The sequence below is a fragment of the Entelurus aequoreus genome, linkage group LG03, assembly GCF_033978785.1.
Source record: "Entelurus aequoreus isolate RoL-2023_Sb linkage group LG03, RoL_Eaeq_v1.1, whole genome shotgun sequence".
Classification (NCBI taxonomy): Eukaryota; Metazoa; Chordata; class Actinopteri; order Syngnathiformes; family Syngnathidae; genus Entelurus; species Entelurus aequoreus.
Window position 1 is genome coordinate 23,673,516 of NC_084733.1, and position 21,389 is coordinate 23,694,904.

Here is a 21,389-nt window from a genome sequence, read left to right on the forward strand (position 1 = left end):
CAATGATTTGCAAATCATTTTCTACCCATATTCAGTTGAATATGCTACAATGACAACATATTTGATGTTCAAACTCATAAATGTTTTTATTTTTTTTGCAAATAATCATTAACTTTAGAATTTGATGCCAGCAACACGTGACAAAGAAGTTGGGAAAGGTGGCAAAAAATACTGATAAAGTTGAGGAATGCTCATCAAACACTTATTTGGAACATCCCACAGGTGAACAGGCAAATTGGGAACAAGTGGGTGCCATGATTGGGTATAAAAGTAGATTCCATGAAATGCTCAGTCATTCACAAACAAGGATGGGGCGAGGGTCACCACTTTGTCAACAAATGCGTGAGCAAATTGTTGAACAGTTTAAGAAAAACCTTTCTCAACCAGCTATTGCAAGGAATTTAGGGATTTCACCATCTACGGTCCGTAATATCATCAAAGGGTTCAGAGAATCTGGAGAAATCACTGCACGTAAGCAGCTAAGCCCGTGACCTTCGATCCCTCAGGCTGTACTGCATCAACAAGCGACATCAGTGTGTAAAGTATATCACCACATGGGCTCAGGAACACTTCAGAAACCCACTGTCAGTAACTACAGTTGGTCACTACATCTGTAAGTGCAAGTTAAAACTCTCCTATGCAAGGCGAAAACCGTTTATCAACAACACCCAGAAACGCCGTCGGCTTCGCTGGGCCTGAGCTCATCTAAGATGGACTGATACAAAGTGGAAAAGTGTTCGGTGGTCTGACGAGTCCACATTTCAAATTGTTTTTGGAAACTCTGGACGTTGTGTCTTCCGGACCAAAGAGGAAAAGAACCATCCGGATTGTTATAGGCGCAAAGTTGAAAAGCCAGCATCTGTGATGGTATGGGGGTGTATTAGTGCCCAAGACATGGACTTACATATCTGTGAAGGCGCCATTAAGGCTGAAAGGTACATAGAGGTTTTGGAGCAACATATGTTGCCATCCAAGCAACGTTATCATGGACGCCCCTGCTTATTTCAGCAAGACAATGCCAAGCCATGTGTTACATCAACGTGGCTTCATAGTAAAAGAGTGCAGGTACTAGACTGGCCTGCCTGTAGTCCAGACCTGTCTCCCATTGAAAATGTGTGGCGCATTATGAAGCCTAAAATACCACAACGGAGACCCCCGGACTGTTGAACAACTTAAGCTGTACATCAAGCAAGAATGGGAAATAATTCCACCTGAGAAGCTTAAAAATGAGTGTTGTTAAAAGGAAAGGCCATGTAACACAGTGGTGAACATGCCCTTTCCCAACTACTTTGGCATGTGTTGCAGCCATGAAATTCTAAGTTAACTATTATTTGCAAAAAAATAAATAAAGTTTATGAGTTTGAACATCAAATATCTTGTCTTTGTAGTGCATTCAATTGAATATGGGTTGAAAGGGATTTACAAATCATTGTATTCCGTTTATATTTACATCTAACACAATTTCCCAACTCATATGGAAACGGGGTTTGTAATTTCAACCCATTTTACAGTGATTTTTTTGAGAAAAACAACAAAAGATTTCCTCCAGAAATTCCCACGAGATCTCGTGGGAATTTCTGCAGCAAAGAAGATTAGGATTAGAATGCTTGTGACCGATCATGGAATACAACAAAAGAGAGGCAATACTCACATAGTTTGTGTGTGTTGTGTTCAAAACAGGTGGTGTGCGTTTAAGAGATCAGATGTGTGATTATTATGAAGTGACGTCATAATTATGCACGGAAGAAGCGCAAAGTTGGGAGACGCGCGCATTTCCCACAGGTAAAAAGAGAGGGGAGGGGTCTCTTCCTGACTCTTCACTCACATTATTGGCTCACAACAAAGCGGGGGGGCTACCCTCACCTGTACCTGCGCAAAGGTGTGCCACTCATAGTCATCGTCCGACTCCGAATCACCTGGAGACACTTTCCCGTCCTCCAGCAGGAATAGGTAGAAGTCGGCCAGGGCGGCTGGAAGCTGACCGAGGGACTGCAACAAGACGCCGAGCATGGAGTCGATCACGGCCTGGAGCGAGGAGACGGTCTGCCAGTGGCTCCAAGGTGAGCTGCATTCTTCTCATGGCTGCTTCCCTTTTTTTTTTTTTTTTCCTGAGCTGGTGTTCACCTCACAAGTACTTTGGCTCGGACAGTGGAGTCGGAAATAGAAACACACACACACACACACAAATCCTTTTGGGAGTGAAAGGTGGAGTTGGAATGAGGAAGTGATCCCCCCGAGAAGCCATTAAAGTCCGTCTGTGTACGATATCTCTGTCTTACTTTCTTTCTTCGAAGAAATGGCGTGTTTACTTTACACCGGAAGCACCCGTGTTTCAAAGTGCAGTTTATAAAACCATAACATCAACTTTCACAGGACGCAATGTCTCTGTTGGACACTCAACAGTTGTTTTAGGACAGGCATGTTTTTCATTGAAAAAATCCAGAGGTACCCCACCAGCAGAAATCATTAAAAAATGAAACTCAGTAGACAATAAAAAGTCGTTGTCGCAATTGTTGAATTCAAACCATAACCATCCATGTGTCACTATAGCTCTTGTCTCAAAGTAGGTGTACTGTCACGACCTGTCACATCACGCTGTGACTTATTTTGAGTGTTTTGGTTGTGCTCCATGCATAGTGTTTTAGTTCTTGTCCGGTTTTTTGGTAATTTCCTGTTGCAGGTTCATGTCTTCCTTTGAGCGCTATTCCCCGCACCTGCTTTGTTTTAGCAATCAAGAATATTTAAGTTGTTGCTATCTTTTTTTGTGGGGACATTGTTGATTGTCATGTCAGGTACGGGTGTACTTTGTGGACGCCGTCTCTGCTCCACACGCTGTAAGTTTTTGCTGTCGTCCAGCATTCTGTTTTTGTGTAATTTGTAGCCAGTTCAGTTTTAGTTTTGTTCTACATAGCCATCCCTAAGCTTTAATGCATTTTCTTAGGGGTACTCACCTTTTGTTTATTTTTGGGAGACGGTGTGGCGAAGTTGGTAGAGTGGCTGTGCCAGCAATCGGAGGGTTGCTGGTTACTGGGGTTCAATCCCCACCTTCTACCATCCTAGTCACGTCCGTTGTGTCCTTGGGCAAGACACTTCATCCTTGCTCCTGATGGGTGCTGGTAGCGCCTTGCATGGCAGCTCCCTCCATCAGTGTGTGAATGTGTGTGTGAATGGGTGAATGTGGAAATACTGTCAAAGCGCTTTGAGTACCTTGAAGGTAGAAAAGCGCTATACAAGTATAACCCATTTATCATTTATTTATCATTTTGGTTTAAGCCATACTTGCCAACCCTCCCGAATTTTCCGGGAGACTCCCGAGTTTCAGTGCCTCTCCCGAAAATCTCCCGGGACAACCATTCTCCCGAATTTCTCCCGATTTCCAGCCGGACTTGAGGCACGCCCCCTCCAGGCCCGTGAGTGAGGACAGCCTGAATTTAGAATAGAAATAGAATTTGCATTAAGTTTTTGTGAATTGTCTTTTTTATTTTATTTTAGTCAAAATTATGTCATTTTCAGTATTTGTCCAGTTTCTTGATGTCTTTGACAACAAGTTCTTCCTGCGATGCTCTGTTTAGTATTTGATGTAGATTTTAGTTAGTACTTCACGTGTCTTGGCTTTTCCCTTCTCTTTAAGTTGTGTGCTTTCTTGTCCATGACAGCGTTGCATTTTGCTAAATGTTCATTGATGTGGATGTTTGTTCCTTTTAGTCTGACTCTGCCTCCGCAAAGTCACCTTGGTTTTTTTTGTTGGTGAACTTTATGATGAGGACATGTGTGGTGTTATTCCTGGCAGACATTGACACATTTATGAAGTAAATACAGAACCACTAATGCTTTCACTGATACAATACTAATTTATTATTATGATGCTTTATTGTCTTTATTTGTTACATGGGACAATGCACATTAATATATGTATTGTAAATGTGCCAGATTGTAGTCATATGCTAATTTCCATCTCTAGTCCCTGGCAGGTTGATGGTACATCCGACAAAGTAAAATTTAAAAAAACACATGTAAATAAAAATCAGACAATCGTGAACGGTACAATAATATACACATACTCAGATATAACTATAAGTTGGAGACCCACATATAACAGAAAGTGGCTGCATGACCTCAGTTTAAGGCAGATCCGGAATAAAGTGACCTTTGGTTGGAGTTGGGGGTTAAATCACCAAAATGATTCCCGGGCGCGGCGCCGCTGCTGCCCACTGCTCCCCAAGGGGATGGGACAAATGCAGAGGACAAATTTCACCACATCTAGTGTGTGTGTGACAATCATTGGTACTTTAATCTTTAAAATTCTGCGGCCCACAGGCTATTTGCGGTGCCCATCTCGTTTTTCTTGGCATGTGGCATTTTGTCGAAAAAATAAACCCCCCAAAAAGGGAACAAATTGAAAAACAGAGCAAAAAGACAATGTAAGAATACATGTATAAGGTTGTTTGACTGCCCACTGTCCCGACTAAATAAATAGCATACATCAAAATAACATATTTTTAGCCTTTCTTTCAAAAATGTTGACATCAAAGTGGAAATACTAAATTTGAGAAGCTTTAACACAAACAAAGACCAGTAGACACGAGCTGTGAGCTGACATTTTCTATCTACAAGCTGGTACATTTAATGCTGAAAGAACATTACAGCCACTAAAAATAAGATAAGAATCCTCCACACTGTTCCAACTCAGACTATTTATCTGCATTGTTTCATTTTCCTAAGAAGAAACTCTGTAAACTAAAAGATAGTATATCATAAAGTATTTATTTATTTTTTAGTCAACTCCTTTATTTATTGGCAAATCTTGTAACGATAATTTACAGAGACGCTCCTAATGTTTTCTATTGCCACTTACTGTCTGTGTGCTGATACTTCCATGTCCACTTTTAGTAATTGTGTGAATGTTTGTAGAAAGACAATGAAATACTTGTGCTGTAAGAGGGGTTGAGGGGGGTTTAAACACAAGCACAAATCCCCAGATCGTTTTACTCATGTTCTAGCTGCATGTCTCGACCTGTTTTTTCAAAATACGGGCTTACATTTTGGATAAATTTGACTTATCCCATCTCCTGTGTCCCGCTACCAGGTCTAGACGCACCCTTGCATCGGTATGCCGTCTCGGAGTGGCATCTCTCCGGGATGGAGCTGCTCCAGTTGACCGCCGAGGACCTGGAGAGGCTGGGGGTCACCAAGATCGGCCACCAGGAGTTGATCCTCGAGGCCGTGGAGAAGCTCTGTTCTCTGGTGAGACAAGGAAATGGAATCACGTGTGGTTGTGTACAGTATGTAACCATGGCGATAGAGAGGGTAGCTAGGGATGTTTGACTTGAGGGGATTGCAGATGACTCGTGTTATTACCATGCGCACTGAGATAGAGTTTAAGCACGAGGAACAATATGTTCTTCAATTAGGTTTAGTAGCTTGTAATTTATAGTTTTATGTTTAACTGTCACACTGTTGTCTAGTAATTCATTAGCACCTTTCGTGTTGCCTGTATGAGCCGGCTATTTTGAGCCTTATTCCTTTTTCAATGTTCTGGACAAACAGTACCGACATGAGACTTTCGGAGGTAGCATAAGAGCCATAACAGCCTTGTTTGTAAGTGTATTCCACAATACTGTGACTAGGCTGTAAAGTTTAACATCTTAAAAAACTGCTGCCTCTTTCACACAGAATTCCCACAAAATTGTTGCATCCGAGCCGGTATTGATTCAGTTGTGCTTTTCATACAGAACCAAGCAAAGCAGGCTATTGGTGTGACTTGAGAATACTGACCTCTAACCTTACAAATCTTCTAGGAAAAAAAATGTAACACTCAAGCAAATAATAGCCCCTTTTACACAGGATTCTGCAAAATTGCTGCATCAGTATTTATATTTACAGTCGTGGTCAAAAATGTACATACACTTGTAAAGAACATAATGTCATGGCTGTCTTGAGTTTCCAATAATTTCTAAAACTCTTATTTTTTTGTGATAGAGTGATTGGAGCACATACTTGTTTGTCACAAAAAACATTCATGAAGTTTGGTTCTTTTATGAATCTATTATGGGTCTACTGAAAATGTGACCAAATCTGCTGGGTCAAAAGTATACATACAGCAATGTTAATATTTGGTTACATGTCCCTTGGCAAGTTTAACTGCAATAAGGCGCTTTTGGTAGCCATCCACAAGCTTCTTGTTGAATTTTTCATCACTCCTCTTGACAAAATTGGTGCAGTTCAGCTAAATTTGTTGGTTTTCTGACATGGACTTGTTTCTTCAGCATTGTCCACATGTTTAAGTCAGGACTTTGGGAAGGCCATTTTAAAACCTTAATTATAGCCTGATTTAGCCATTCCTTTACCACTTTTGACGTGTGTTTGGGGTCAGTGTCCTGCTTGAACACTCAACTGCGCCCAAGACCCAACCTCCGGGCTGATGATTTTAGGTTGTCCTGAAGAATTTGGAGGTAATCCTCCATTTTCATTGTCCCATTTACTCTCTGTAAAGCACCAGTTCCTTTGGCAGCAAAACAGGCCCAGAGCATAATACTACAACCACCATGCTTGACGGTAGGGATGGTGTTTCTGGGATCAAAGGCCTCACCTTTTTCCCTCCAAACATATTGCTGGGTATTGTGGCCAAACAGCTCAACTTTTGTTTCATCTGACATCACATGGACAAATATAAGACCTTCTGGAGGAAAGTTCTATCGTCAGATGAAACATTTTAATTTCCCCTCGGGGATTAATAAAGTATTTCTGATTCTGATCTGATTCTGTAAACTTTTGACCACGACTGTATATGCTTGTACTTTTCAAACGGAACCAAGTGAAGCAGGATATTGGCGCAACTTGATAGTCCTGACATTTTACCTTACAAATCATGAAGAATTTTAAATTTACCACCCAAAAAAACACAAGCCTACTTCACACAGACTTCTTGCAAAACTGCTGTATCAGAGCCGGTATTGATTCAATTGTGCTTTTCGGACAGAACAAAGCAAAGCGGGATATTGGTGCAACTCAAGAACTCCAACCACAAGTCACCTCAAAAATATTTTAGGAACAAATTTACTATTTGAAAAAAAAATGGCCTCTTTAATTCAAATTCCCGCAAAACTGCTGCATCAAAGTCGGTATTGATTTAGTTGTGCTTTTCATACAGTACCAATAAAATAGTAAGATTTGCGCAACTTAAGAACCCCGACCTGTAACCTCACAAGTCTTTTAGGCAGAAATTTACCACTTTAAAAATAATGGTTTCTTTCAAAAGTGTTCCCGCAAAACTGCTGCATTAGAGCTGGTATTAATTGGTGGTATTTATACAGAACATAGCAAAATGGAGTATATGGCACATCCTTAGAGCCCCTACCTGTAACCTCACAAATCTTTTTGAATGTGAAATTTAAGACTCGAAAAAACACCAGCCTCTTTCACACAGAATTGCTGCATCAAAGCTGTATGAATTCTTCAGTTGTGCTTTTCATACAGAACTAAGTAAAACGGGATATTTACACAACTTAAAACCCCCAACCTCCAACCTCACAAATCTTTTTCAGAATGTGAAATTTAACACTCAAGCAAATAATAGCATCTTTCCCACAGAATTCCTCCAAAATATTTATTTACTTGTTATTTTCATACAGAACCAAGTAAAGCGGGATATTAGTGCAATTTAAGAACCCCGACCTGTAATCTCACAAATCCTCTTCCTGGAAGTGAAATTCAACACTCAAACCGATAATAGCCTCTTACACACAGGATTCCTGCGTAATGTCTGCATCAGAGCTGGTATTTATTTAGTTGTGCCATTCATACAGAACAAAACCAAATATTGGCACAACTTAAAGGCCTACTGAAACCCACTACTACCGACCACGCAGTCTGATAGTTTATATATCAATGATGAAATCTTAACATTTTAACACATACCAATACGGCCGGGTTAACTTATAAAGTGCAATTTTAAATTTCCCGCTAAACTTCCGGTTGGAAACGTCTATGTATGAAGACGTATGCGCGTGACGTCACGACGGCAACGGAAGTATTCGTACCCAATTTGTCACCATACAAACTGCTCTGTTTTCATCAAACAATTCCACAGTATTCTGGACATCTGTGTTGGTGAATCTTTTGCAATTTGTTTAATGAACAATGGAGATTGCAAAGAAGAAAGTTGTAGGTGGGATCGGTGTACTAGCGGCTGGCTGTAGCAACACAACAAAGAGGACTTACTTGGATAGCAGACGCGCTAGCCGATGCTAGCCGCCAACCGCACCTGTGATCGAGTGAAGTCCTTCGTCGCGCCGTCAATCGCTGGAACGCAGGTGAGCACGGGTGTTGATGAGCAGATGAGAGCTGGCTGGCGTAGGTGGAGCGCTAATGTTTTTATCATAGCTCTGTGAGGTCCGGTTGCTAAGTTGCTAAGTTAGCTTCAGGGTCGTTAGCAACAGCATTGTTAAGCTTTGCCAGGCTGAGAATTATTAACCGTGTAGTTACATGTCCATGGTTTAATAGTATTGTTGATCTTCTGTCTATCCTTCCAGTCAGGGATTTATTTATTTTGTTTCTATCTGCATTTGAGCCAGATGCTATCACGTTAGCTCAGTAGCTAAAGAGCTTCGCCGATGTATTGTCGTGGAGATAAAAGTCACTGTGAATGCCCATTTCGCGTTCTCGTCTCTCATTTTCAAGAGGATATAGTATCCGAGGTGGTTTAAAATACAAATCCGTGATCCACAATAGAAAAAGGAGAGTATGTGGAATCTAATGAGATCTTGTACCTAAGTTACGGTCAGAGCGAAAAAAGATACACCCTGCACTGCCTCTCTAGTCCTTCACTCTAACGTTCCTCATCCGCAAATCTTTCATCCTCGCTCAAATTAATGGGGTAATCGTCGCTTTCTCGGTCCGAATCTCTCTCACTCCATTGTAAACAACGGGGAACTGTGAGGAATCCTTCCTCCTGTGACGTCACGCTACTTCCGGTATAGGCAAGGCTTTTTTTAATCAGCGACCAAAAGTTGCGAACTTTATCGTCGTTGTTCTATACTAAATCCTTTCAGCAAAAATATGGCAATATCGCGAAATGATCAAGTATGACACATAGAATGGATCTGCTATCCCAGTTTAAATAAAAACATTTCATTTCAGTAGGCCTTTAAGAGCCCTGGTCCTCAACCTAAGAAATATTTTTCTAGAATGTTAAATTTAACACTTGAAAAAACACCAGCCTTTTTCACAGAGAATACCTGCAAAATTGCTGCATCAGAGCTAGTATTGATTCAGTTATGCTTTTCATACAGAACAACGCAAAGTGGGATATTGCTTCTTCACAAATTTTATTTTAGAATGTAAAATTCAACACACGGAAAAACTTAAGAGCCCCAAACTCTAACCACACAAATCTTCATCTCAAATGTGAAATTTTAACACTGGAAGAGCTTTTCAGACAAACCAAAGCAAAGCGGGATATTGGCGCAACTTGAGAGCCTCGACTTGTTACCTCATGCATTTACTTCTAGAAAGTAAAATGTAACATTTTAATTGCCAGATCGACTGGTCTGACCATGTTGGTGCCCTTTATACAGAACAAGGTGCAAAATGCTGGCTTTGACAGACACTGTGAAAGGAGTTCAGGGAAATTGCGATTTCCTGACCTCAATTTAATCAATAAAATGATCAGCTAAAACTAAAATTGTGAGCACTCTCTCCTAAATTTGGTGACCTCTGACATATTTCTGTCCATTTTATGGTGTGCCAATGCTAATGCCCAAAGTGTATTTACAGTATGTACACTACCTTTCAAAAGTTTGGGGTCACCCAAACAATTTTGTGGAATAGCCTTCATTTCTAAGAACAAGAATAGACTGTCGAGTTTCAGATGAAAGTTCTCTTTTTCTGGCCATTTTGAGCGTTTAATTGACCCCACAAATGTGATGCTCCAGAAACTCAATCTGCTCAAAGGAAGGTCAGTTTTGTAGCTTTTGTAACGAGCTAAACTGTTTTCAGATGTGTGAACATGATTGCACCAGGGTTTTCTAATCATCAATTAGCCTTCTGAGCCAATGAGCAAACACATTGTACCATTAGAACACTGGAGTGATAGTTGCTGGAAATGGGCCTCTATACACCTATGTTGATATTGCACCAAAAACCAGACATTTGCAGCTAGAATAGTCATTTACCACATTAGCAATGTATAGAGTGTATTTCTTTAAAGTTAAGACTAGTTTAAAGTTATCTTCATTGAAAAGTACAGTGCTTTTCGTTCAAAAATAAGGACATTTCAATGTGACCCCAAACTTTTGAACGGTAGTGTATGTCAACATAAAAGCACTACATTAATCCTCCAGTGTCTTAATTATCTGAGCCTATCTACTTGTGAGATGGTTTAATAACACTTAAGTAGCAGTGTGTTTGTTAGGCCAGAGCTAATTGAGCAGGACAGTAGCGTGCAAACCTGGTGTCCTGCTTGTGACCATCACACTGGGGCTCAAGCAGATTAAACCTGTTGTGGATGTGCAGATGGAGCTGCAATGCTCACTGCAGCAAGTGACCGCTCCATGAAAATAAAGTGCATCTCTCCCTATCAATGTGTTATATAAACCTTATGGGAATCGTTTCATAAGAGTCAGACGGTTATATACGGTACCGGACATTTACGTTTTTAGTGCGTTGTGGATGTGATGCTCCAACACACTGCTTTCATTCATGAAAAAACGAGCGTCACATGGAAAACGCTTTCAAGTGCTGTGTTACATCATCGAGTACAACCGTGTTGAGAAGGCCATGAAAAATTCATCGCCACTCGTTGATGGTGGATTAGTGCGGCTGGTTGATATGTAACAACAAAGCCTCACTAGAACAAAACTCTTGACCCCTGATGAGGGTGTCCAGAATGGAACCTGCACTTAAAGTAAAAGGCTCACATGCAATTCAATTTAATATGAGCTGCTCTATTGTATTGCATTTCCTCTAATGTATTATGTCTGATACCCTAATTATCTGTTGTATAATAGTACAGTGGTACCACTGGATACAAGTGCGAGTAATTGTTGGTAGCAAAAATTTGGTTTATTTATTTTTATTTTTTATTAATCAATCCAACAAAACAATACACAGCAATACCATAACAATGCAATCCAATTCCAAAACCAAACCCGACCCAGACACACTCGGAACAGCAATAAACCGAGCAATTGAGAGGACACGCAAACACGACACAGAACAATCCAAAAATAGTGAAACAAAAATGAATATTATCAACAACAGTATCAATATTAGTAACAATTTCAACATAGCAGTGATGCTCATAAAATTCAGTTTATGAGCATCCCCACCGCTAGCTGGCGTAGCAAATGTCACAGTGAACACTGTTACATCAGACCAAAACATCCGGTTTTACTCGCTAGCAATAGCTTATAGCTAAATATTGATGTAATTTTGTTTTTCCAACAGTGCTGAGAAAAAGTGGATGATATTCATTGGATTAAAGAAGGAAATCATCCAAAACATGACTGAGCTTGTAGTGGACTTGGTAAAGCAGCGTAAGCACTGCTAGTCTGTAACATAATGAAGCAGAATGTGTCTAACACCAGTCAAGAATGGTAAAATAGTATCCAAACAGCAGACATTTATCCATGAAAATATGGAGAAGCTGCTAATAAAGTGTTTGATAGAGAAGCAGCTCAAAGGAGATATAGTAAGTCCACTCTCCAAGGTAAATTATGTACATTTTAATTGAATTACTTTATAAAACTAATCTGTTTGTAGTTTTTAAAAAATAATGTTAAATTGTAAAGTTGTTGTGTTTTTGGCGGCAATGATTAATTAGATAGATTTTATTCATTTTATACATCATTTGCTGTTTTGCAATAAAAGTTTTCGAGGTTGTGTCACAGACTTAATTAAATTTGTATTCTGAGGTACCACTTGATAATCCTTTCAATATGAAGCTTTTTTGGGCTGAGAAAAGCCTCCAAAGTGTAACCAGAATTAAAAAGTCTACCAAAGTTAAAGGGAATATTCTTCCAAAATAAGAGTGTTTTATTGTTTCTATATCCTCATATCACCTGTAGTTATCTTTTTTTTTTCACTTTTATGACAGATTCCAAAATTAAATGTAACAAAAATGCTTTTCTAATGCCAACCGTTTGATGAAAGAAGATCTGTATAATTTTCACTTACTGTGATTGATTTAAAATCAAACATTCCCAACACAGCAGAATCTATAATTGTACAGTCTTGTCATTTTAATTCATGCTTCGTGCACTGAAATATGAATGGACTAATTTAAAATATGTCGCTCAATGTTTTCATTTTGTCGCTCAATGTTAAAATGTTTTCATATTACCAGTGTTTTCCATAAATGTTTTTAATACATTTGGGCCGCCACAAAAACCTCCCTAACATACACATTACAATGCATTGTAATGCCCCGGGTCTGCCAGAGAATAATAAGAATAAGCAGGAGGGCTCAGTGTTGGCGACTCTTTCGCTCTATTAAGCGAGTAATCACATACCTCTCGATACTCTTTTCCAAAAAGCAACGAGTGACAAATCTAGTGAAAATATTTTTCTGCTATCATATTGCTCTTCTCAGCCGGCACTGAGTGCTGCTGTGGGCCCCTCCCCCATCTAAAAGCACTCACTGTTTGTGACATTGGGGAAAAGGCGACGCAAAAAAATAAATTTTGTTCATGTTGATCTACTCACTTTTTGCATCATGGCCAATAATATTCACATTCAACAATTTTTTTGGACATTTTTGTAAACTTCTAATAACCTATTCCATTAAAACTTGGAATAACGGAGTTGTGCTCTAAATTGTCACTCCCAGACGTACGGCATGGGCGGCGAGAACCTCAAAGGTTTGACGGAGAAGCTGCGCGCCCTTGCCCACACCCTCCAGATGGGCATCCAAGGCCGCTGGCGCCACAACAGCTACGACGGGCAGAGCACCACCAGGCTGCCCACCAATGTTCTGCATGTCGTGGTGGACCTCATCTCCTCTGCCAAAGGACTCTTCTCCTTACTGAACAGGTCGGTGAAGTGTTATCTAACTGTTCCACACTCTAGTCCAAATGTTATTTTTACTCTATGCAGTCTGTTATTAAAATAGTAAGCGTGTCTTATTTAAAATTGTGGCCTTGCACATGGAAATGTTTATTTGATTTGTATACAGTACCGTTCAAAAGTTTGGGGTCACCCAAACAATTTTGTGGAATAGCCTTCATTTCTAAGAACAAGAATAGACTGTCGAGTTTCAGATGAAAGTTCTCTTTTTCTGGTCATTTTGAGCGTTTAATTGACCCCACAAATGTGATGCTCCAGAAACTCAATCTGCTCAAAGGAAGGTCAGTTTTGTAGCTTCTGTAACGAGCTAAACTGTTTTCAGATGTGTGAACATGATTGCACAAGGGTTTTCTAATCATCAATTAGCCTTCTGAGCCAATGAGCAAACACATTGTACCATTAGAACACTGGAGTGATAGTTGCTGGAAATGGGCCTCTATACACCTATGTAGATATTGCACCAAAAACCAGACATTTGCAGCTAGTATAGTCATTTACCACATTAGCAATGTATAGAGTGTATTTCTTTAAAGTTAAGACTAGTTTAAAGTTATCTTCATTGAAAAGTACAGTGCTTTTCCTTCAAAAATAAGGACATTTCACTGTGACCCCAAACTTTTGAACGGTAGTAAATATGCCACTTCTAAAAGTTTTACGTGGCCTCTAAAGTCTAACAAGTTGTTTTGCCAAAAGTTGGTCAACTTGATCACTGCAGCGAAGATAGAGCAGACATTAGCAGTGTCATTACCATAGAGTGGGGCAAGTAGCTAAGTTTTACTTGCTGTTGTCGATGCACATCGCTCATGTTCAAAGGCTTACGAATGTGGAGATAAATCAGTGTATAGTAAAATTTAAGTGCATATGGACCCTCGTTACAGCAGAAAGGAAACAGATATTATTATGAAATTAACAAGTAGAATAGTAAAGAGTATAAAGAGAGTTTAATGTAACTTCTGTTGGTGTGTCAGCATTATTAGTAGAAAATAAGACAAACTTTGTGCTGTAACACATATAAGACATACATTTGATTTCATTTCAAACTTAATTCAGGGAAAAAATTATGCAAGACTTGCTTTCAAAATAAAGAAGAAAACATACAATAGAACAGGGGTTCTAACCCTTTTTGACCTTTGGGCCCAACTTTTGCACTACAAAGGGGCCCGGGGCCCACTCAAATATTTACACTGAATTATTAATCTTACTCTTGATTTTAATTGTATTCAATAGTTATACCTAATCTACTTGCAGTTTAACAGGATCAACCTTGTCACATGATACAGTATGAAAGCATGTGTTAATCATAAAGATTAACACATGCCTCCTTGGAAATGCCCCCGTCTACCTTAAAGAACTGCTCACCCCCAACACCTCCGCTCCAAACAGGCTAACCTCCTCAAACCTCCAAAGACAAAGCTACGAACTATGGGAGACCGGGCTTTCTGCTCCGCTGCTCCCAGTCTGTGGAACGCTCTCCCTGACCACCTGAGGGCACCTCAGACTGTTGATGCTTTTAAAAAAGGCTTAAAAACCCATCTTTTAAAAAAAGCCTTTTTATAGATATTCATGCTGGTTCTAGCTGTTGGGCTGTTTCTGGTTTTATATTTTATTTGTTTTTATTATCTTTTATTATTATTATTATTACTATTTTTTTTTTTTACTCTGTGGCACTTTGAGGTTGTTTGCTCAACCTAAAGTGCTTTTTACAAATAAAATATATTATTATTATTATTATTATCAAGTCTTAGGTCAGGCTGATTACAAAATAAATAGTAATCAAATATACGGTACTGCAAAAGAGTGGACTTATAAAAACTAATGAAAAATAAGTGTGCATACAATTGCTGTGCTAAAATAAACTGTAACTATTTGATGATGATAACTATATTTACCAAATAAAATGTCAGTAAGATTTTAAGTGCAACAATGACCCTATGGTTAAGAAAGACTACGAGTGAAGCTGCGATGAGCTGAGGGACAACTGTAAACTATCTTATTTACTTTAGTTTAATTTTATAGTACCGCAGTTATGTTACACAAAATATTGCATGTAAAGTTAATAAAGGTGTTAATAAACAGTTTGACACTGAAACTGATTATTGTTAATGTTAACAGTATTTCATATTTGAAGTTAACCAGTATCACATAATCGACTGTGTTGCACTTTGTGAGAGTTTCCTCTGCAGTAGGTATCATTACATGCCACACTGACTTATAATACGACCGAATGTGTGTTCAGGTATCAGTTCTCCCAGCTGAGCGGACACACCACCAGCAAGAAAGTATTCAGCCACTGCAAAGAACTCGGGGAGATTGTGCAAAAGGTTGGTTTATTACTTTTTAGTTGAAAAAAAAAAAAACGAAACGGTCACTAAACTCGTGTTTGTCCTTTTCTGTTAAGCATTATATCCTGCAAAACAACACTTGCATGCATTTATAAATAGATTTGGTCTTAAGAGGAACCATTGTTTTTAGTCATGCTCTGAGGATCTACAACAACCTGTTGAAAATAAAGAATAGTGCAAACTCCCCTTTTTCAACCTAGCTTCTTTATCTCTGCATTCCTGGCATATTTGAAGGTGCTTGTACCTTGAAGACTAAAGGGAGGGCTGGACAGTGCACATGTGATTGTGTGTGCTTGTTGTCTGAGAGTGGGGGAGACAAATTAAAGAGTAAAGGACCTCCATGGCATTGGGAAGCTTGGATGTGTATTTTTTTTTTGTCTATAGAGTGAGCGAGTGACTTATTATTGACTCAACCGGAGCTAAAGAAGTAGGAGGACTTGAGAGGAGGGATTACACATCGACTCTTTGACTCTTCAGGGACTTTGTGTTAGGGAACACATTGTCAGCAGCAGGGAAAGATTTTTAACTGGGAAAAGCAGCAAAGTTCAACCTGACAGAAGTGAGCACATGATGAAAACACTGAGTTAAAGAATATTTAAGTGCACAGAGAAGTCGTAGGTAGAAAGAAGAGCTGCATCCGGATTTAGAGGTGTTTATATTTAGGTAGCACTTTATATCCAGATTTGGACTCCAGCCCAGCACAGCAGGTACTGTTACTACCTTTTCTAAATCTCATTGCTTCTACATTAGATACTGTAGATAGATGACATGTAGATACAATAGCTACTGTAGGTAGAGATGCGTTTACAAATTACAAAACCCAAAACCAGTGAAGTTGGCACATTGTGTAAATAAAAACAGAATACAATGATTTGCAAATCCTTTTCAACTTATACTCAATTGAATAGACTGCAAATACAAGATATTTAATTTTCGAACTGCGAAACGTAATTGTTTTTTGCAAATAATCATTCATTTAGAATTTAATGGCAGCAACACATTGCAAAAAAGTTGGCACAGGGGCATTTTAACCACTGTGTTACATCTCCTTTCCTTTTAACAACACTCCGTAAACATTTGGGAACTGAGGAGACCAATTTTTGAAGCTTTTCTGGTGTAATTCTTTCCCATTCTTGCTTGTTGTACAGCTTAAGTTGTTCAACAGTCCAGGGTCCCCGTTCTGGTATTTTACGCTTCATAATGCGCCACACATTTTCAATGGGAGACAGGTCTGGACTAGAGCTGCAGCTTTCGAATATTTCAGTAATCGAGTATTGTATCGAATATACCGGTCGATTAATCGAGTAATCGAATAAATCATATGTTTATTTATTTTTGTCCTGTCCAGCTTCTCAGGCAAATCATATTGTTGATGTAGATGCCTATATCGGCTGTACACATTTACTTTACAAAAGAGAAGTGTGGGATACTTCTCTTGTTGCCTTATTTCTATTTTGACTTTATTAAATTGATTTATATTATTATTTGGTGCAGCCGGGCCGGAGCAATATTTTTGCTTAATTAAGGTTTAATTATACATGTTAAGATGTGCCCTCAATTATTGCGTTTGGCCTAATTGTCTTTTATTTCCTAAACGCCTGTTTTCATTATTGAAGGCTGAAATGGTAATAGTCAACTTAAGTAGCTGTATTACTGATACATAAAAATGTAGTGTAACAGAGTCATGCTAAATATACAGTGTGTCACAATCCAATATTAATATCAGATGTCCAATATCAACAAAAAAAAAACAAGTATGCAATGATATGGCTCGCATCTAAAATCAGTAATACAAGCATAAGCATTTGCATAAGGTAAACATGGTAGGCTATAGGTTACTAGGCGCTAGCAGTTACATAACAGCTAATGATTATTTTATAGCACAATGGCGCATACGTAATAAGTGTCTCTAATTGAAGTGTAACGGAAGTGAAACAGTTGTATCGGTACACCCCTACTAAATAGTACAAATAATATCTTAATTTAATTTGGGAACGGGCAGAAGCATGAGAAAAATACAGAAAAAGTAAATCAAAACCTGCTAAACAATTGTCAGCTATTTTTAAGGCTTTAAAAAATGTATTTACATTTTTAGATGTGCTGTAAGCAATGACACATTATTTTGGTGTTTGATCCCACACGAGGCACTACAAAGTGTTTGTCAGTCATTCCAAAAAAATTCTAAATCAAGTATGACAACAAAGTTTTGTTGTATTTTGTTTCACCGAAGTCTTAGTATGTTGGGGATTTAAAGCAATATATATAAAATAATACGACAGCATAAAAGAAAATACTAAATGTTATGTATATATACTATTTATATACAGTATGTAACTATAGTGCATCCAAAAAGTATTCACAGTGCTTTACTTTTTCCAAATTTTGTTATGTTACAGTTTTATTCCAGAATGGAATCAATTCATTTTTGTCCTCAAAATTCTACACACAACACCCCATAATTACAATGTGAAAAGCGTTTTTTTTCCTGAATTTTTTGCAAATAAAAAACAACAACCAAAAAACAAGAAATCACATGTACATAAGGATTCACAGTAGGGTTGTCCCGATACCAGTATTTTGGTACCGGTACCAAAATGTATTTCGATACTTTTCAAAATAAAGGGGATCATGAAAAAAATTCATTTTTGGCTTAATTTTAACAAAAATTATTACGAAACACATGGTTCTAATTGCTCTCAAATAGTAATTTCAGAAGATTAAAATAAAAAAAGTAAATACAATAACTACTATTAAATGGCATTAAACACCGGGTTTTTCTTGTTGCACTCAAAGAACAATTTACATTTTTCTATATTACATACAGCCTGCCATTATCTAGGATTAGGTTACAATAGAATAAAAAGCTTAACCGACATTGTAGTAAATGCTTCAGGATTTATGTTTGCCACTCTTGGTCTGTGCTTTAAGACAAATAACTTTATTAGTAAATACTAAAAACTATACTATGGCTAAAAGTACTCATATAAGACATGTAGCAGGTAAAACCCACATTGTTAAAGATAAAACACAAATTTTAGCAATTTTTTATAAAATTCAGTCAGTTAATTTGTATTAGATTGCGCAACGTGGGAGGTTTGGACTGCACTAATATTTGGCATCAAGCCAAGCAGCTGTGCGCGCCTACGAATCTATATGTGTACATCAGAAGAGCTAGTTAATAACTACATTACCAATAAACTTATTTTTCAGTTCTCGATGATAGTTGATAAAATGTTTACCTAAGTTTGAAGCAAAGAGTATCATACTTTAATCATGCCACCTTTGGCGAGGCATGTTAAGAAGCACTGCTTGCAGCGTGGCGCTTTCGTATTTATAACATCACCTTGATCGATCATTTTGAAGCCCACATACCTCCTTATTAGGCTTTGAGCCCCCTCTTTATTAACCAGTAGAATTGCCTTTTTTGCCAGTTTTCCTCCCTACAGTGTTTCTGCTTGTGCGCTCTGTGAGTGTGTGCGTGCTAACACACTCAACATGCTCCTTCGCTGAGCAACGTCACCGCAGCATGGAGGCATCCATCCATCCATTTTGCGGATGAAAAAAAGATCCTGGTATTTTTCAAAGGCAGTACTTTATTAGTACGGGTATAGCGTACAACCCTAATTCACAGCTTTTTCTCAAATACTTTGTTGATGCACCTTTGGCAGTAATTACAGCCTCAAGTCTTTGAATATGATGCCACAAACTTTGCACACCTATCTTTGGGCAGTTTCACTCATTCCTCTTGCAACACCTCTCAAGCTCCATCAGGTTGGATGGGAAACATCGGCGCACAGCCATTTTCAGATCTCTCTAGAAATGTTTAATCGGATTCAGGTCTGGGCTCTGGCTGGACCACTCAGACATTTACAGAGTTGTCCTGAAGCCATTCTTTTGATATCTTGGCTGTGTGCTTAGGGTTGTTGTCCTGCTGAAAGATGAACCATCGCTTTAGTCTTAGTTCAAGAGCGCTCTGTAGCAGGTTTTAAACCAGGATGTCTCTGTACATTGCTGCATTTATCTTTCCCTCTACCCTGACTAGTGTCTCAGTTCCTGCCGCTGAAAAACCTCCCCACAGCATGTTGCTGCCACCACCATGCTTCACTGTAGGGATGGTATTGGCTTGGTGATGAGTGGTGCCTGGTTTTTCTCCAAACATGACGCCTGGCATTCACACCAAATAGTTCAATCTGTGTCTCATCAGACCAAAGAATTTTGTTTGTCATGGTCTGAGAGTCTTTCAGGTGCATTTTGGCAAACTTTTACGAAATAATGTATTCCATCTGGCTACTCTACCATACAGGCCTGATTGGTGGATTGCTGCAGAGATGATTGTCCTTCTGGAAGGTTCTCCTCTCTCCATTGAGGAATGCTGTAGCTCTGACAGAGTGACCATCGTGTTCTTAGTCACCTCCCTGACTTCGACCTTCTCCCCCGATCGCTCAGTTTAGACGGCCGGCCAGCTCTATCAGAGTCCTGGTAGTTTCAAATTTCTTCCATTTACGGACAATGGAGGCCACTGTGCTCATTGGGACTTTCAAGGCAGCAGATATTTTTCTGTACCCTTCCTCAGATTTGTGTCTCGAGACAATCTTGTCTCGGAGATCTCCAGACAATTCCTTCGACATTCTTGGCTTGTACTCTGCCATGCACTGTCAAGTGTGGGACCTTATATATGGACAGGTGTGTGTGCCTTTCCAAATCATGTTCAACAAACTAAATTTACCAGTTTACTTGGGGCTGTGTGGTTCTGTTGGTAGAGCGGCTGTGACAGCAACTTGAGGGTTCCAGGTTCGATTCCAGCTACAGCTACCCTAGTTACTGCTGTTGTGTCCTTTAGCAAGACACTTTACTCACCTGCTTCCAGTGCGTCCCACACTGGTTTCAATGTAGTTTAAAAATGCAGATAATGGGTTTCACCATGTAAAGCGCTTTGAGTCTCAAGAGAAAACAGCGCTTTATAAATATAATTTACTACTCTCAAGGATGATCAGTTGAAACGGAATGCACTTGAACTCACTTTTGAGCTTCATGGCAAAGTAACACACAAAAGTAAACAGTTTTTTGTAAAAAACTTTGCAAACATTTCTAAAAAAACCAAACTTTTTCACATTGTCATTACGGGGTATCGTGTGTAGAAGTTTGAGGACAAAAATGTATTTATTTAATTTTGTATTAAGGCTATAACATAACAAAATGTGGAAAAAGTGAAGCGCTGTGAATACTTTACATTATGATAATATGAAGGTATAATATTTCATGATTAATTCCCTTTTGTCATTATGTTTCTATTTTTGGATTTGTTGTGCAAAATCACAAGCCATAAAATGTGGCTTGCCTGAATTTAAATAACCAAATTCGGTTCTTGAATCGCTAGGGAGAGAAATTCAATCACCTTAGTAGTTTTAAAACTACTGGGGGAAAATCACATGGGATGTGTGTACATTTGTGGATTCCCGAATATTAACTGATGTGGTTCTCAGATTGATGAACAAATCTGCATAATGAAATGTACACTTGCAAATTGGAACTAAATGTGCTCTTATCAGGTTGCTATCAAAACCCTGGATGTGTATTTTGTTTGTCATCAACCATATGTCATCGCTGATTCATTGGTTTTATCAGCTGTGGGTGTGATGATGCAGCTGATAAGTTTTCAAAAGAGTGTGAGCGTGTCAAAAACAGAAGCTGCAGTGAGTTGGCGTACAGAAACAGTCAAAAATGTTGCAGAGGACAGACAGACAGATGTAGCTGACTCAGAGGATGTTTTCCCAAGTACACGAATAGTGATTGACTGGTGAGCTCAGACCTTCATGATAAGTCACTGTATACAGGAGACGCTAATGAAGCCCTATTGTTCACCCACTTCCTGTTTTGGATTCTTGTGAATGTGCGTGTTGCTAATAAGTATGCCCAAAAACATTTTTGACGCTTCCCTTTTGTCAAATGATTGATGAATGAACTGCAGGTTATCCAAACTTTGCA

The 21,389-nt window shown here is 38.9% G+C and overlaps 1 protein-coding gene across 1 annotated transcript in view; it reads left to right on the forward strand.

Moving 5' to 3' along the window:
- The first annotated feature begins 1,792 nt into the window (after nt 1-1,792).
- cnksr1 (connector enhancer of kinase suppressor of Ras 1) overlaps nt 1,793-21,389 on the forward strand; it is a 66,253-nt gene continuing 46,656 nt past the window's right edge. The window contains exons 1-4 of the mRNA XM_062041500.1: nt 1,793-2,060; nt 5,087-5,244; nt 12,827-13,029; nt 15,299-15,383. Of these exons, the coding sequence (XP_061897484.1) occupies nt 2,009-2,060; nt 5,087-5,244; nt 12,827-13,029; nt 15,299-15,383 (498 nt within the window). The 5' untranslated portion in view covers nt 1,793-2,008. The remainder of the gene's footprint in view (nt 2,061-5,086; nt 5,245-12,826; nt 13,030-15,298; nt 15,384-21,389) is intronic.